Below are 16,970 nucleotides of genomic sequence, written 5' to 3'. Positions count from 1 at the left end.
ACTCACTTCCACTATCGTAAATAGAGATTCTAATTAATCACGATTATCATTTCTCTAAATTTGAAATGTTTAGCTAATCCATTGGAAATGTCTAGATTATTTGTGCCCTCTTGTTAAAAAAAATTAAATAAATAAATTGCATCCATTATAAAAACATTCACAGTTTTCAAGGACTTGTGGATATGTAAAAGTAGCATGTGCTGAATAGTCATATATGAGTCTAAAAACTAAAAGTTAGGCAGCTTAGCTCGAATCAATTGGGATTGTCTGCGCGTTAAGAGCGAGCAGAGAAAGTTATAGGAAAGTACAAAGACCACAAGGAAGGATCGATAAGGGTGAGGAGGTGGTGGGGCCCAGTAGATTACGGTTTGTTCCTCAAATAGGGTACAACGCGTGCTTATTCCAGGCATTCCATATCAAACAACTTCAAGATGCCATCACCATCACCATAACTTTTTTTTTTCTTTATCTTCTTTGTTGTGTCTGCTGTACATCTAGATAAGGGTTCATGCATGAGGAGAAGAAATATGATTCATAGGTACCATCCCTCACCTTCCTTTCAGTGCTAGAGTTCGAATTGTAAAGTTAGAGAGGATCGAAGTAAAAAATATAAGTATATAAAATATTTAAATATTTAATAATTATATGTTTAGAACTAAATATTTATAATTTAGTAATGTTTAATTTGTTTTAGAGAAAACTATAACTTAAATTATAAGTTGTTTATTACAAATTATGTATGTTATATAATATAATAGAGGAGTGATAAAAATATAGGGGGGCCAGAGCCACTCCAGGCCTAGAAGCGGCTCCACCACTGCTTCCTTTAAAATTTACCATCTATACGCATAATTAGTCCATCTATCATCAAGTTATTATCAGAGTGTATATAGTCACGACTTAAAGAAGCACACGACACTTCGACGCTATAAAATCCAAATTGATCCAGTAAATTATCAATGTTGAGACTCAACGTGCCATCTTAGAGTGTCTTCTAAAGTGGTCGATCAACAACTGTTAATCGCTCAAAATGTTTTTGTCGATTTTGGACATGGCTCGAACTGTATTTTTCGAATTTTGGAACGTATATTAATTCAAGCTTCAGCACAGCCTGATCCAACTTGTCTTGAGCTCAAAGCTTAATTAGCTCTAGCCCGATAGATACTAAAGCCAGGATTCTACAGTTCTAAGTCTATACAGAATAAATTGTCTACTTTTGCAATAGGAGTTGCCATTGTGGGTCCGCATGCTGTGATTCTGTGGCCATAATAAAAGAATCAAGAGCCCCACTATCAGCCAAGAATTTGATTTCCCAAAATGAAAATTCGTATCACGATCATGGACGTTGATCTAGTACTACTACCCATGGAGCTTTCTCCAACCTAAGATCAACTAAGTGGACCAATACGCATCACGGTTCTCAATCAATCAAATTATCTTTAACAATGGATTCGATGGACCACCAACTCAAATGTGTACAATCAAAGATGGATTCAGAAATCTTACCTCATGGGGTTATAGTGTAAAAGTTCTAAATTTTTTTAAAAATGAAACTTTAGTACGTTTATTTATAATTCATATTGGGTATTATATATAACTTATTATATTTCCTTCTCTCTTGTTAAAAAATGAAAGGAAATGGAGAATCACATAAGGGGTTCTTGAACCCCTACCACTTTCATCCATCTCCCACACCTTATTCACCATCCTATAGACAACTTTGTGATTATATGCTACACCATTTGACATTTATATTCAGATTGTATAAACCTAATTGGAGCTTTATGATGAAGAGAATGTCACAGGGAGTTCATATGAATTTTTGTTGTATTTTACTAATTTTTAATTTATTATTGTGAATTTTAGATAATTTTTTGGGATTTTAGTATGAAAAATTATTTTTCAGAATAAGAAAAGTTAAGATAATTTTTTGCGGCTTTTATTCCTTACACATCAAATAAGAAAACTTGATTTTATGGGATTTGGTATTAAGTATATATTGACTTAATGAGCCATCATTTTTAGCCTAAATAGTATTTTGCACTAAAACTGATTTTTCATATTTTGATTTGGTGGGAATTTGATTTTCTAGTATTTTTATTTAAATCCAAATGGGAGTACTTCCTTATTTATATTGTAAACTTAAGTAAATGAAGTAATATAAAAATAAATGAAAATAAAAGGTTAAAGACATTTACTTAAATGCTGAAAATGGAAATAAGGTAAGTCCCTCAGGAAAGTAAAAATAAAAATAAAAATTGGAAACACAAATTAGTCCCACTTCGGCCCGACCCAATAAGCCAAACCAGATGTCGTTTTGCCCAACATTCTTCCTCACACAGCAGCCATTTCGTTCGAGTCAAATAGAAAATAGGTGGAGGGCATATATGGGGTCGCACAGTCAGCTTAAGGAGACCTTCAAGCTTATTTTCATGTAGTTTATGAAGTCGTTTGACACCATTGACCCAATTGTAGATCAGTCTGTATGTACAGCTAGTATGTTCTTAATTTTGTCTGTTAAATGCCCTTAATCCCTAGACAAAGTAACATTCGAGATTTCATCTTAACCTTAGAAAGAAAATTCTTGAATCCGTCACGAGACGAAAGTGCAATCGATATCTAATGAACAACATTAATCCACGTATACATCGGAGAAACTAAAAATAGGTATGGGGTTTGGGTTCATTCCCTTCGCAGTGTTCACGTCCGCATACACCGACAAAACAACTGACATGACATTTGAAGGAAAGTAGTGTTGCAAGTCAAGTTTATTGGATTCTTTCTTAATAATAATCAAATTTGTTAGCAACCAATGAGCCCTGAAATGTGTACACACTCAGCGCTTCATGCCAAGTGGAGCGAAAGGGACTAGATTCCCAATATAATGAGATCACACATCTAGAGAGCTAGCTAGGAATTAGGAAATGACACCATCGTCTCCAAGAAAAATGGAAATAGATCTCTCTCTCTCTCTCTCTCTCTCATAGGTCTTAGAATTTATTTTTATTTAAAATGCGATGATATTATGTGTCATGTGGATGGTTCACGTGGCCAACCCAAAACCGCCCATATATAATGCATGTAGTGTAGCCGTCCCAGGTTGGATTTTTTTCACAAATTAATAGTTTACCAATAATATATTAATTGTTTATTGTTTGGTATCATTTGATTACGCAGTAATTTTATTGATTGTTTAAGAAACTTTGTAGGACTACGGACCAAGCAGAGAATGAACAACACTCACTGCATTGTAAGCTTACAGATCAAATACACCGGTACATAAAGCACAAAACTATTTAAAATATAAGTAAAAGTTGTTCTCCTTGGGGAAGCATCCGGGCATGAGATATTCTCCATCAAATTCTATGTCTATTTCTCATCAAATACTATAACATGTCATATTGTCTAGTTGTCAATTAGGTTATAATTATGTACATATGATTTTAGAAATTTTCTGTGCAAGACCTCTTCTCTTTAAGGATGTGTTGAGAAAACTTCAATCTACTTATAGTTTTCCTCAATTTTAATCCAATACTAAAAACTGTTTATCAAGTAATTGACAATAACGATACAAAACGCACATTATATAAGAAGTTGGAGGGATAATTGCACGATAACCATCTTCAATTGTTCGATATGGAAGTGGAGAGATTCGGACATACAACCTCAGATGCATAGGTAATTGCTTCTAATAATTTGAGCTACAACCTAATAAGCCCTTTCGACATGTACATAATATTATTAGTATATAGAAAATAAGAAGAAAGTTCAAATTTCTTTTTTATATCAAAGAGAAGGAGAGAGAGATTCAAAACTTAAATTTATTTCAATATTCTGAAGAAAAAAAAAACCATTACACACTTGCGATCCGAACTTTACACATATTCCACACGCATGATGGATTAAGGTAAGAGCAAGACACATTCGTGTGGGAGCAAGTAGTGCATGTTCAGGCGCGTGCATGAATTCTATGAAAATGAGTGCAATAATGGGGTCACAGTCAATCACAGATGATGACCAAACCCATGTTACCACAGGATATTCAGAAAGCCAATAAACAAAGTACAAGACAAGAAAAGAGAAGGCATGCCCACATTCAAAATCACATCCACATCTTCACCAAAAAAAAAAAAAATTCACATACACATCCACATCCACATATTATTATATACATAGATTGATATCAAGATCAAATTAAAACTTAAAAGAAAAAGCTTCTTAACTTGCAGATAAGTGGTTTTAAATTTGAATATTAATAACATCATAGTAGTATGTGTGTAAAATCCCTTCTTTCTTATAGTTTAAACTAACGCTTGTATTTACAATTAAAAAAACTTAAAAGAAAATTATGTATTTAATTAATGTCCTCCTAACTTCTTCTCAAGGCATGAGACATGTTGTGATATATATATATCACAGAATCAGAACTTGTAGTTGAAGGTGCCTGTTGGATTTTTAAGTGCTTGGAACAGCCATGTTTTTGGCCCTTCCATCTTTTTGCTGAAAGTGATGTGTGCCAAGTTCCCCTTTCCTCCATCTCTTATCGCCACTAATCTCTATCTATATGGTTTTTAATCACTCTCATTCAAACATTGGTCCATTATTTTTTAGATTAATCTCTCAGTTAGATAAGTAAAAGTACAGATATCTTTAGGCCATGCCATCTATTTCTTACTTTTAAAGGAATGAATAAGAGTTGATCATTATTATTTTCTTAATTTAATGATGGGTTCACAAGGAGAGATGGGCATTGGTTACTTACGGTGGTGTTTAGGTTACACTTAACATCATGGATTTAGTTTCTTAATCCTTTCTGCACCACTGAAAACTACCCTTTATTAGTACTGTGCATGGATATGGTTTTCTGGTTTTGATTGTGACTACAAGATTAGATTGTTTTCTACCCTATCCTTTCCTACTTAAAGAATCCAAAAAGTTAATTTGGAACTGTGGTTCGCTGGTTTAATTAATTCAGTTTATGGTCCCATACACAATGCATTAACTCAGATGCAACCTTAGCCAAGGGTGTTCGTGGTAGCTGCCAATACCTGTTTAACAAGAATAGTCTCCACAATTTTTTTTTTTCTGTTTAGATTTAATAATTTATCATGCCTTGTTTTTTATTTGAAGAAAAAAGAATTATGTGGTGTGCTGTTACTACCAGTTGGCTCATGTCAGGGAAGATGTAAATGTTCGAAATTAAATTTAGCAGTTGTATGGGTTAGCTTTGATGATACCATCTGTTAGACGACCTCAAAAATTTAAGTTGTCAGAGAATAGATCAACAACGTATATCAAGTTTACGGTAATATGAAGATTAATGCAAGCGTCTAAAAAGAAAATTTACTGCTCATGCCAGAGAAGAAAGTTTACAGTAATTATGAAATACAATTATAAAACTCCAGCATTAGTACAACCTAGAAAATCTGAATTGCAACCCTGGACTAGATATGGTGTCTTAGTACGGAGATAATAATCAAACAGAGATCTTTGAATTTGCATAACAAAATAAGACATATAAGATGGTGTTGTTCTGAGAAGGAAGCTCATCAAAGTTCATGCAAATCTTGATGTTCTGTAAGACTTTGTCTGGAATATCTTGTTCACTGGCCTACCTTGGCCCATGTATTAGGCTTGTCATTTGGTTTTATTTTATATATCACTCTTCTGTGGGACCCACAAATTTGATCTTCCTCCATGTTACAATTGAATGCATCACAAGTATGTACAAGTACAAATTCAATATATAATTAAAATACAGCAGCATCAAACAATACTATGTATGATTAATTAATATTTAACAAATTAACAGCACTCTCTGTCTCTCTCTCTCTCTCTCTCTCTCTCTATGTGAATATGAATATTGTGCACACCAAGACATTGGTATAGTCTAACTTTTTTCCATGCCTCCTAACTTCACAGCCTGTCAAACCTGAATTATTAACATGACCGTGAACATGATTAACAGTTTTTTAATTTAGTGAGAGGAGTGAGAAAGGGGAGGTTGTTGCTTTGTTGTTTCCCTAAATTAAAGTATAGTGATCAGTGAGCCTGGGAAAAATTAATATTGGCCTGCCTTGCCCTGCCAAAGAGATTTGCTGGTGTAGAGGTGTCCAGGAATCTTCTCCCAGTTCACACCAGGACTACTAGGCTTCTAAATTATTGCTAGCTGCACTTCTTAGAGTGCTCCGTCCACTCCAATTAGTACGGAAGATCAATGACTGATGATATTGATGGATGCTTGGAATAAGCCAATTTTCTCTGTACTTATTGGGATTTGGATTGCCAATTATAGCAGCTTATGGATGAGGCTGGTTTTGGCATGAAGAAGCAAAGTTTTCAATGAGCCTCATGCTAGAGAATCTCCACCTCTGCTGTTTCTGCTTCAGGTACCAAACCTGAACTGTGTACGGAAAGTTTTCAAGGTTTGATTACAATATGGTAATGAACCCATGATGCTGATTTTCTTGCTTTTTTTTTTTTTAAATTTATGTTTTTGCCATCTTTGGAAGTTCTGCTCTTCTGGGAACTGACAATTCTTGATTATTAGTTAGTTTTCTGTACATGAATAGAGATATATCTCTATTTGCCAAAACATTTGAAGGTGAAACAGATCCTTTTTTTTTCTTCTTCTAAAGATAGACAAATCTCTCTGTGTCTCTCCCTGAGTATCATTTATAGTTGACTGATTTATTTCATGCGTTTTAGCTTTATTTTGTTCATGCTGTGACTTGTGATCTCCATGAAATAATTATATGCCTCTTGTCTGATTTCGCCATGTGGATTTAGCATAGAGGCTTACTTTCAAAAGAAACAGGAAGAAGTGGACACTTCTCGAGAGCAATTTCATCAAAATGAAGGCTGACTGTTATGGCCGGTGATGACAACAGCAGAAATGTACTAACAAATCAAAATAGGGTAAACCAACCACATTCCATATTTGGTCTCACTATTGCCCACATCCCATTTTCTTTTTGTTCCTACTATGTTTGGCAACTTTCCGATTACGCTTTCGGGCCTCCTGAGACACAAGTCTGAGCCATTCCTTTTGTTCATCCTTCATTCGACACCTTGAAACTTGCTGTTTTGTTTCATGTAGTAAACTAATCCTATTCCTAAATGCGGCCTGCATTTGCACACCAAAAGGGGAACCAATAAGATCATGGAGCAAAATGTAGTATATAAAGCATAGTGTCAGTGAATTTGAGAGATGACTTCCACTACCTAGATGGGTTAGAACTAGGAATTGGATTTGAAGATAATTCAAAAATGGCCAGATTATTCCTTGGTGCTTAGATGTAGTAGGATTGGTAGACTTGGTGTCCAACTAGACTATGTTTCCACCATCACTTAGTGCCTTCATATATCACACCTACTCCACTGAAGCCAGTAATTTTTTTTGTTCTTTCTGATTTTTGCTTTGTTTTGTCCATGAATTTTTACATTATAATTAGTATCCTAAAATGATACTCATTATCTGTCAAAATTGAAAACAAATGACAGCCCAATGTGGTAGCTCTCACTATACAATAGCAACAGTTCTGTGTGTTTCCTCAAAATATATGTTTCTCTGTAGTTACCAACATTTTTTTACTGGCATATTACTTCAGGCATGGGAACCAAAATTGAATACGCCATCAATATATTAGGAACCTCAGAAAATAGCAGCAGCTTAACCGTGCATCGTGTGGATGACTGGGACTATTTTCAGAAAAGTGGGCTGAAGGAGAAGTATAAGAAGGCTAGAACCGAGGACAAAATTCGGAACTCAATGGACAGGATGCTTGACAAGCACAACATAGATACCATAAAAAAGACAATGCAGATGCATGAAGATACCTTTAAACACCAGGTATGAGGAATATTATGTTTCTGTGCTACACTTTAAATTAATTGTATGTTGATCCATGTTCCATGAAGCATGAACTCTTTTGAGTTTCATGGAAAGTAGCTTCTCCATGTAAATAATATCTGTACAGCTGGGAAGTCCCTGTTGCAGATCTCAGGCTTATTGGTTCACCAACATCATCAACTTCTCATTTAACCCCTTAAGTAAATGATGACAGTGACCAATTTTAAGTGAAACCAACAATATCTTGCTGGATAAGCAAATCAGTCAAATTATTCCAATACACAATTCAAAGACACCCTTTTTGCTTATTAGATCCCAAGTCTTGTACTCGTCCAATCAGATTGTTTTTCTTGTCTAATAAATTCATTACTTTGAAACTGATGACAGCCATGCTAACCGAAAACCAAATATTGCAGATTCGAGAGCTACACCGACTGTACAGTGTACAAAAGATGCTAATGGATGAACTGAAAAAAGAGATGAAACGGAACATATTTCGGGGGCCGGTGACTAGTAGTGCAGATCACATTAACCATTCTCAGTTGATTAACTGGCAGCATTCAACAACTCAAGCTTCTTCTGGATATAATTTCCATCTTCAGAGGTTGAGAGATGATCCGATCTCTAGAGAGGGCAGTGGAAGTTGCTCCGGAGACACCCTGAGAATGTCAAGGGGATTTGACCTTGAAAGGCCTGCCGAGGAAGACATGTCAACAGGAGTCAGTACAATTGACCAAGAACAAGCAGGGCCAAGCTCTCACATGGCCTTCAAAAGTAGAAATATGAGCATAGCTGGCTGTGATGAAGACAGTGAAGTGGAGCTTACATTAAGCATTGGAAGCAGCAAGAACAAGAAGAGATCAAAATCTTACCAGCCTCAGCTAGGATGTGCTGAGCTGATCCATAAAGAAACGGACCTCGATTCGCCTGCCTCATTCAAATCAGATAGAGGAGGAGACTGCAGTGATCCCACAACTCCCATGAGCAGCTCTAGTGCAACATTTGACCAGGAAAGAAAGCAGCCACATTGGCTTTTCCATGGTTTAAAGCTCAAATAGGACTAATACTTCAATTTGCGTGCGCGTTTCTTGGCAAATCTACATTATTGAAATTCTAATTAAGTTGTCACCTTAATAAATGGACAATTGAGATAATATTCTCACGCATTACATCGGTGTAAATAGGACATTTGCAAACCTTTTTTTACTCCATCTTTCTGTCCATTGGTTCATTATCTTCTTTCGCATCTATGCAAACAAAGAAAACGTTGCTTATTGAGGGAAGGGACGCGGCCATCCACCCTGCTACAGTGTCCAGAAGAAGGTGAAGTTCCAACTATAAGAAGTTAGACATTTGACTGAATTTTCTATTCCTTTTGGTCTGAGAATGAAAGAGAAACAATAATTCTAAAGTTATTTTTCTTTTGGTCAGAATTCTTAAGTTCTTTGAAGCACATAAAAGTGATGATTATGACTAACTCACGGCAAGAATTTTCGTAAGTTATCTAAGTTACTTTCGAAAGAGATACATCACAGATAAGCCAACCAGAAATGTAGAAATGACAATAATTGAGCCTCTTGCAAGATATCAATTTTCTGTAAATCCAAGGTGGGACAAGTTAAGAACATGTTAAATTCCAATTTGTCACCTGGTATTTGTCTTTGACTGCTAATCCATATGATGCCTCTTTCTCAGTATATAAAAAGATGCATTGTTTTGTTGTTATTGCTCCTGTTTCCTTATCCATCATAAGATTCATAGCCTCCCCCATTATCCGAGAGACAAGAGAAAATTATATAAAAGCAATGTACCCTTTGGACTTAGAAGTTTATCTCTTAAATCACTTTTTATATAGCTAATTCCTTGTCTTTGTATTGGCTCCTTGGCCCCATTCACCATGCTGCTCTTGCTGAGTATTGAAGCATAGTTGCTTCCTATTCCTATTGAACCATTGAATATAGCACCCCTCTACCATTAATAATGAAACATGCAGCACACAGATTGTCTGTTGGTTTCTTCTTGATCCATCAAAATAAGTAGAAGATCTGCTTGGCCAGAGGTAATTGACAGTCTCCGGTGCGTAATTCTGTTGAACACAAGATTGTTTCTTTGTTACTTATGCTGCTGCATTCTAATGCTCCTTGCCTAAGTTCAAGATTGGTAAGCTTACATCTGTGAGATGATAGAAACTAGTTTTTCCTTTCACTTGGTTTGCTGGCCTTATTAGTTGAACATTGCTGTATCTTTTCTTCTTGCACAAGGAAGACTTCAGTATCTTGCACTTCCCATACCAATCACCAACAGAACACTACCACAAAATGCATCTTCTATAATAGTATGATTGAAGTTGAATTACCCTTAATTGTAGTCTCCGACAGGTTTCAAGCGTTTTGCATTGTGCTTCCTCTAATCCCTCTCGTCACCAACGAAAAGAAAAAAGAACAAGAATTTTGAGCTGTACAACCTTGTGTACTTCAATAAGTCCAAAATAATTTTATCCTTGGTGGCATCTATCTTATGCCTGTCCATGTATTTAAGTCCAGTTTAATATTGATGCTTTAGAAAATATAATGGAAATAGACATACAAAATCTCTTGCAAATACTTCTCCTTGGGTTCACAATTTGCGGCAAAGTAGTTGAGTAACAATCGGTCATTGAAGCACCACCATAGCCAACTGCAAATTTTCAATTCATATCCGGTGAACATCCCCTCTCATTAACAGATATAACTTGATTGAAAGTGCTGAAAGGAAACTGGGTTTTAGGTCCAATGATGAGGTGCCGGAGGAGGACGAGGCAAAATGGTGACAATGGTAAGGCTGTAACATAACATGGTGATGTTCTTTTCTTTTCTTTTATTTATTTTTATTTATATAATTTTTAAAGGCGAAAAACAATACAACTTGAAGAACTTAGACCCACAAGGGCATGCAGGCCCAAAAAAGTCCAAGTAATAAGGGTTAACAACAGAACTTGGACCTGCAATTTTATAGGTTATATATACTTAGTCCGTTGGCACATGCGAATTGGTTTTATTTTATTTTTAATTTTATTTTTAAAATTAAGAAAAGATAATCTGGGTATTTATGTTCCATAAAAGTAGGACTTATTATCTGATTTTGTTTTTAATTTTAATATTTTTAATATATAAAATGTGAATTTACCATATTATCCTCATTTAATTAATAATTTCAATTCTTAATGTTTGAATTAATCAAGGGCATTTTCTGGTATTTTGAATGTTTCACCATTCTCTGCCTTTTCTTTATATATATAGATAGATATATAAAATAAATATATTATATATTTTTTGTTAAAAAAACTTAATTACCCCTTAATATAGGAAATATTTTTGCTCACTATTTTAACCCAATGTGTATCCTCACCACAATTCTTAATACTTGACACGTGTTCCATAGGCTTATGGTTAACTTTCTACCTTGTATTTATGGAACCATGGTTATACATATGTACACATGTCAAATGTTGACAAGGATGATGAGGATATACCTTAGGTTAAAGTGGCGAACAAAAATACTCTCCTTATAATTTAATAAAATAAAGATTAATGATGTGACAGATTTGGTAATTACACAAAGAGTAACAATGTGGCACATTTGGTGTCCCTAGCAACGCAATCCTTATCTCTATCCTTATCCTATAGACAAAATGAGTGAATAAACCTAAAACCCATTTGGAAATATGATCTTTATAGATTTGCTTGCAGGTCATGAAGAATGGAAATATGATCTTTACAAATTTAGCAAAAGCTAAATTAAAAGCACATTAAGGGCTTGCTTGCGAGTGAATTTGGATAAGTCAAAAATCACTTATACGGAGAATCACTTCTCCAAATAATTACTTTAAGTGGTTTTAAATGATTTTATAGAGAAGCACATGGGAGGTGCTTTTGTTAAGAATCACTTAAAATCAATTAAATCAATGAAGCAAACCAGGATTGGTAATTGGGAATTTGAGAATTCTTTTTTTTTTTTTGGGTGCTCAGGTGAACCCAAGCCCATAAACAAACCAAATAATCTAGGCAAAAAGTCATTTTTGGTCCCTGTGGTTTTAATTTGAACATTTTCGTCCTTATAGTTTCAATTTCAAGCAATTCAAGGACAACTCTCAATTTTTGTTAAATTTTTTTAACTACAGTTACTTGTGAGGGAGCAATTCGGTCAAATTATTTAAAAATTCATTCCTTTTTAAAATAACAAATACAAAATGGAAAAAATAATAATAAATAAAACAAATTCATTTCTTTTTAACTCTCATGCCCTCCTCCCCACCATTACCACCATCTAACAAGCCACTACCCAATATCACCCACCCAGCAACCAACCCTTACCACCCCCACCAACCAACCCTCCACACCACAAAACTTCTCAAGACACCCAACCTATCTTTCTGTCTCAAGTCTAGCCCAAAAAATTGAGTGCAAGCAAAATACCACATTGCTCATAATTTATCAGCAGAGAGTGACGAAGGCTTCTAGGGAGGGGAGAAGAAGATATATTTTTTATTTATTAATTTTTCCATTTTGTATTGTTTACTTTTAAAAGAATTAAATTTTTAATAACTTGTTGACTAAATTACTGCTCCGTAAGTAATAGAAGTTAAAAAAATTTAACAGAAATTGAGGATTATCCTTAAATTGCTTCAAATTGAAACCACAGAGACCTTAGTGGTAAAAGTGACAAATCACAAGGACCAAAAGTGACGTTTTGCCAAGAATCTAAGCAAGTAGGCTATCTTGAGGGGTTATATTGGGGGGTTCAATCCAGCAGTCCAATAATAACTCAGCACTTAATCAGACGGTTATTAAGGACCCCTCATTATTACCCCTCCCTCCTTAGCCCTCATTGTAGTTTCCTTGAAGCGGGTATGGTCATGTCCCTTCCCAAACTCATGCCATCAATGTGAAAGCCCATACTAAACTCAAGGCTCATGTTAACAAATATGATCACCTGTGAAAGCCCATACTAAACTCATGGCTCATGTTAACCAATATGATCACCTGCACCACAAAATAACTCCAGTTTTGAACAATTGAGTCCTTGAAATTGTTGATGAGACTGAAAAGAGAGGATGATTAATTATCTTCAATAGGAACATGTTGATCGATATGTTTTTACTTTAACTATCCATATTTTACTTGCATACAATTAAGATAATTGATTGATCTAGTCTCACTTAAATTTATTCTATTGACTATTCAATCAATCAGCTTAATTGTAGGTAAATAGAATAAGAGTAGATCAATCAATAGAACCCTGTCTTTGCTGTTGCAAGGGTCCCTTCAACTTAATTAAAGTTGCAAGTGGTCATTGTCTTGGCAGTTACCAACTGGTGTTTAAACTCATTTAATTTTGAAATTATAATGTTGATCAAGATTTGTGATGAAAGCTCCATTGATGAAGAAAAGGCAGCCAAAACAAGAGATTATTAATTATTATTATTTTTATACAAGATGGAGGGAGGATTTGAAGATAGAACCTCGGGTGCAGGTAAACATTCCTTAAGAAGGGCGATCTAAACTTTAACGGATGCTAGCAAACATTCTTAATCACTTAAGCTAGCAACAAAAGATGATTTTAAGATATATATATATATATATATATATATATATATATATATCAAAAAGAGGCCTGCATGGGGCATGGGATATCACAGTCCATTAGTTGTTCAATATAATTTCATTCAGAACAATCATTCAGAGAAACAGGTTTGATAAGGAAGTGAATGAGGATGGTCATCCATATATTTTTCTCAAAATATTTATTTGCATACTAGTCCCTCTATAATATATAATTAATTATCAATTTATCATCCAACTGATTCTCTTCAAACTTGGATGGCTCTAATGAGACCTGTTCAAGTCTTCCAGTTTAATTCAACTGCTAGAATGTATTATTTGAGCCACTTGAACATTCCTTGCACAACTAAGCAGAGGTGTGCTAATTGTATTCGTATAGTCTTCGAATGAATGAAACTCAAACATCTTGACCATCATACAAACAATTTATGATACTCCAAGAATTTACAAGTCCAGAAAAAAAATTAAATCATTATAAAAATAGCATGGAGGTAAAATCCAGATGAAGCTATCCTAATGGTACTCCATTGTTCTAGTTTGGACGGGTGCAATCACTCCGAATTTCACCTTGATTTCCAGTCAGAACCCCAACTCTGCCTAACTTGGTCATGGCTTGCACGAAAGCCTGGTTAAAGGCTGCATTGCTTGATGCAAATGTGTTGATGGTGGCCTGTGATCTTGTATCTGTAAATAGTATCTGATCAGAGGTGAACAGACCCTTTCCTTGCTGAAGGTTCTGGAAGTAGACATTGTCAAATGTCCGGGGTGTGGTTGGGTCCATGTTAATGGCGATTCTTGGATCCACATTAATGGGGCACATCTGTCTGAGCTGCAATGCGTATGCTGAATTCAGTGTTGGATCAATACGCTTTGCGGGGCTGAAGTTGTAGATTCGATTCGAGAAGCGGTTGCAATGAGAGAAGCCAAGTGTGTGTGCACCTACAAGAGCATACAAGTTAGAAAAACCTCTAGACAATCCTCAAGAATGTGTGGATAATTGAAGTTCTCTCTCATGAGACTGCAAATTAACAGTTTGACAATATAATATGCCTAGATATTTTGGACCAAAACAATCGTAAACTTAAAAACCATATGAATCGTAAGCCAATTATAAAAAAAGACTACCTGATAATGCGATCATGTCAGTTTGGGTGAGACCATGAGAGCTAAACATGGTGTTAAGCTGGTCAAGATTGAAAGTAGGGTGAGGAAGACGTCTTTGAACACTGGCAATAGTAGATACCCTTCCATCACGCCTCCCCAATTCAACTGTATAAGATGGTCCCCCAGCCTGCATGAAACAACAAAACATAAAGGATTATTCAAATGAATATATACATATATATATATATATATATAAAAATTTACAAAATGGTGGTAGTTACAGACGTAACTTTATGTCGCATTCATTGGCTGCTTAAATTCAAAAAGCTTCTTTGGCTTCTGTCCAACTTTGATGACGACAAAAGACTAAATTGAAAAGAGAAACTAACGGTAAAAAATAGAATTTCCATACCAGGTTTACAACATCTCTAGTTGCCAGAGCAAGAATATCTGCACATGAAACTTTGTTTCTGCAGTTAGGGTCGCTATCAACCGCTGCCTTGGCTTTGATCACCGTATCAAATCCATCTCCAGCGAGCGAAAGGTTATCGGGATGATCCTTCTCCGCCTGATTCGTTGGTGATTGAACCAACACCGAAGCATCACAACCCTGTAACAATAAATCCAGTACATTAAATTAACCGCACACCAACTTGGTTGGAAAGCTGATGAGCCTAAAACAATTGTATCGAAACTGAAAGTTAGAATTCGAACGGGACTGACTACTAACCCGAACAAAGCAGTCGTGGAAGAAGAGTCTTAGAGTGGCTGGAGCAGTCACAAAGGTCTGCTGGAACTTGGTTTTGACAGCTGAGGTGACCAAGGACTCAACATTTGGACATGTGCCTTGGTAGAAATTTGTCCTAAGTTGAGCACAAGCTGTTCCAAGCAGAAAAGGGATGAGAAAAGCTGAGAGAACAATACAACTGCGAGCTTCCATGTCTCTTTCTTTAATTTGTTGTTGGTCCTTAATTTGCTGCCTATTTATACAATAATTCTATATCATATGGGTGTACAAGATTGACATAAACAAAAGCATATAGGAAAAGTGGTGCTGTTAAAAATAAAGAACAGTGGTCCTTGGACCTTCGCTTAGACACTCTGGCAACTATTTTATATATATATATATATATATATATATATATATATATTATTAGATTTCTTCTGAGGTTGGAGATAGGGGTGGAAGAGAGCTGACATTATTTTATGGCATGTTCTAGCACATGGAAAGTAGTTACACAAAATTGGTTAATTGGTTTCACAAAAATGATTGGAACCTGGCTAGGAAGAAACTTGGATAAATATTTCTTTATGTCTTCAGGGTTTGAAGGATCATGACAGCCTAAAAATACATAGGCATTTGGACATCTAAAAGGTGACAACTAAAAGGACACCTTATTCATTTTAATTAATCTTGGAACAATTTGGATCTTTAGATAGGTGGCAATGTGACTCCAAACCTATATGCCAACTCAAATGCATGTTAATTCCCAACCACCCTCAAAATCCCTCGTCCTCATCCTCAAAATTGCCCATGAAAACAAATGAAAAGAAAAAAGAAAGTTATCATCAACTTCAGCACGGGCACACTGTTTATGAACGTGAATATTAGGATGAGAATTTATTTATTTTAAAAGCTCCTAGCATGTCGTCTTGTGTTCTCATAATTATATGAGTTCAAGCCGTTAAATGTGGACCAATTATGCATTTTGGCATATACAAATTGGGTTTCATAAGTGAAGCTACTACGGCTATGAACAAAATGGCATATAAGAGAGAGAGTAGAATACAAGCGATCTATGTTTGGTCAAAGAAATAGAAGCCACTTGAACAAAAAATAAGCGAGAGAGTCTCAAGTAATAAGATTTAATTTCAAGTTTTGCACCTATAATAAATGTGAATTTTCATTAAGAAAACAATTTAAAGGAATGGATATTCCTATAGTGACATTTGCTAATTATATGATATGTCAATTTTTAATATGCTACGTCAATTTTTAATTATGTACACTTTACCTACTAGCTCTCGAGTCTATACTTTCTTTCTTATTTGTACCTTTCCATTGCAGCTGTGATTCCATTTCTTTTGAATTCATTCTAGCAACCAATGACATGATGATAGAGCAATTTTAGTAATGAATTGAGTGAGACAGAGGTTAGAGCGAGGCAAAATATATATAGCTAGCATGATGTTGGCAAATGGAGAGCAAGTTATAAAGAGATGCAAATTTGTATGGTAGGCTTGGAAAGGGTATGAGAAGTTCATGAAATTGTATGACAGGGTTGGAAAGACAATTATTTGGCTATGATAAAAAGGAAACATTAGAGTTTAAGACTTGCTAGAATTTCATGAGAGAGACAAGAATGTACATTGAATATGGAAATTTATCCACAAACCCAATTAAAAAATGTGGA

At 35.2% G+C, this 16,970-nt stretch overlaps 2 protein-coding genes and 1 long non-coding RNA gene across 7 annotated transcripts; 1 reads left to right on the top strand and 2 right to left on the bottom strand.

The window, feature by feature from the left end:
* The first annotated feature begins 5,841 nt into the window (after positions 1–5,841).
* On the top strand, positions 5,842–9,021 carry LOC103323529 (ras guanine nucleotide exchange factor Q-like protein). 5 transcript variants are annotated; one of them, XM_008225524.3, is made up of 4 exons: positions 5,843–6,389; positions 6,790–6,918; positions 7,611–7,852; positions 8,269–9,021. In XM_008225524.3, the coding sequence occupies exons 3-4, from the start codon at positions 7,613–7,615 to the stop codon at positions 8,908–8,910; spliced, it is 882 nt and encodes a 293-aa protein (XP_008223746.1). In that variant the 5' UTR covers positions 5,843–6,389; positions 6,790–6,918; positions 7,611–7,612; the 3' UTR covers positions 8,911–9,021. The 5 variants fall into 5 exon arrangements, with proteins under 5 accessions (XP_008223747.1, XP_008223745.1, XP_008223746.1 ...); XM_089047336.1 differs by having other exon boundaries at positions 5,843–6,441; XM_008225525.3 differs by lacking the exon at positions 6,790–6,918 and having other exon boundaries at positions 5,842–6,425.
* Positions 8,246–9,278, bottom strand: LOC148920047 (uncharacterized). The gene is made up of 2 exons (XR_016124692.1): positions 9,050–9,278; positions 8,246–8,949 (listed from the first exon to the last, which is right to left on the bottom strand). It is a non-coding gene; the product is annotated as an uncharacterized LOC148920047 (long non-coding RNA).
* Positions 9,279–13,858: 4,580 nt separating this feature from the next.
* LOC103323528 (Peroxidase superfamily protein) lies at positions 13,859–15,595 on the bottom strand. Its single transcript, XM_089047179.1, has 4 exons — positions 15,287–15,595; positions 14,969–15,166; positions 14,578–14,743; positions 13,859–14,391 (listed from the first exon to the last, which is right to left on the bottom strand). Exons 1-4 carry the CDS (start codon positions 15,494–15,496, stop codon positions 13,985–13,987), a joined length of 981 nt encoding a protein of 326 aa, XP_088903305.1. The 5' UTR covers positions 15,497–15,595; the 3' UTR covers positions 13,859–13,984.
* Between the last annotated feature and the right edge of the window lie 1,375 nt (positions 15,596–16,970).

This window comes from Prunus mume, linkage group LG2 (assembly GCF_029339155.1).
Source record: "Prunus mume cultivar Tortuosa linkage group LG2, ASM2933915v1, whole genome shotgun sequence".
NCBI lineage: Eukaryota > Viridiplantae > Streptophyta > Magnoliopsida > Rosales > Rosaceae > Prunus > Prunus mume.
Note: the sequence above shows the minus strand (reverse complement) of the source record. Positions and strands in the feature narration are given on the sequence as shown.

Bases quoted from the DNA above. Each gene is read 5' to 3' on its own strand.
- LOC103323528 (XM_089047179.1), bottom strand. From the start codon at position 15,496: ATGGAAGCTCGCAGTTGTATTGTTCTCTCAGCTTTTCTCATCCCTTTT. The intron at 14,744-14,968 runs GTATGGAAATTC...TGTTTCATGCAG, and splicing joins CTAGAGATGTTGTAAACCTG to GCTGGGGGACCATCTTATAC. The intron at 14,392-14,577 runs GTAGTCTTTTTT...ATGCTCTTGTAG, and splicing joins TGACATGATCGCATTATCAG to GTGCACACACACTTGGCTTC.
- LOC103323529 (XM_008225525.3), top strand. From the start codon at position 7,613: ATGGGAACCAAAATTGAATACGCCATCAATATATTAGGAACCTCAGAA. The intron at 7,853-8,268 runs GTATGAGGAATA...CAAATATTGCAG, and splicing joins AAGATACCTTTAAACACCAG to ATTCGAGAGCTACACCGACT.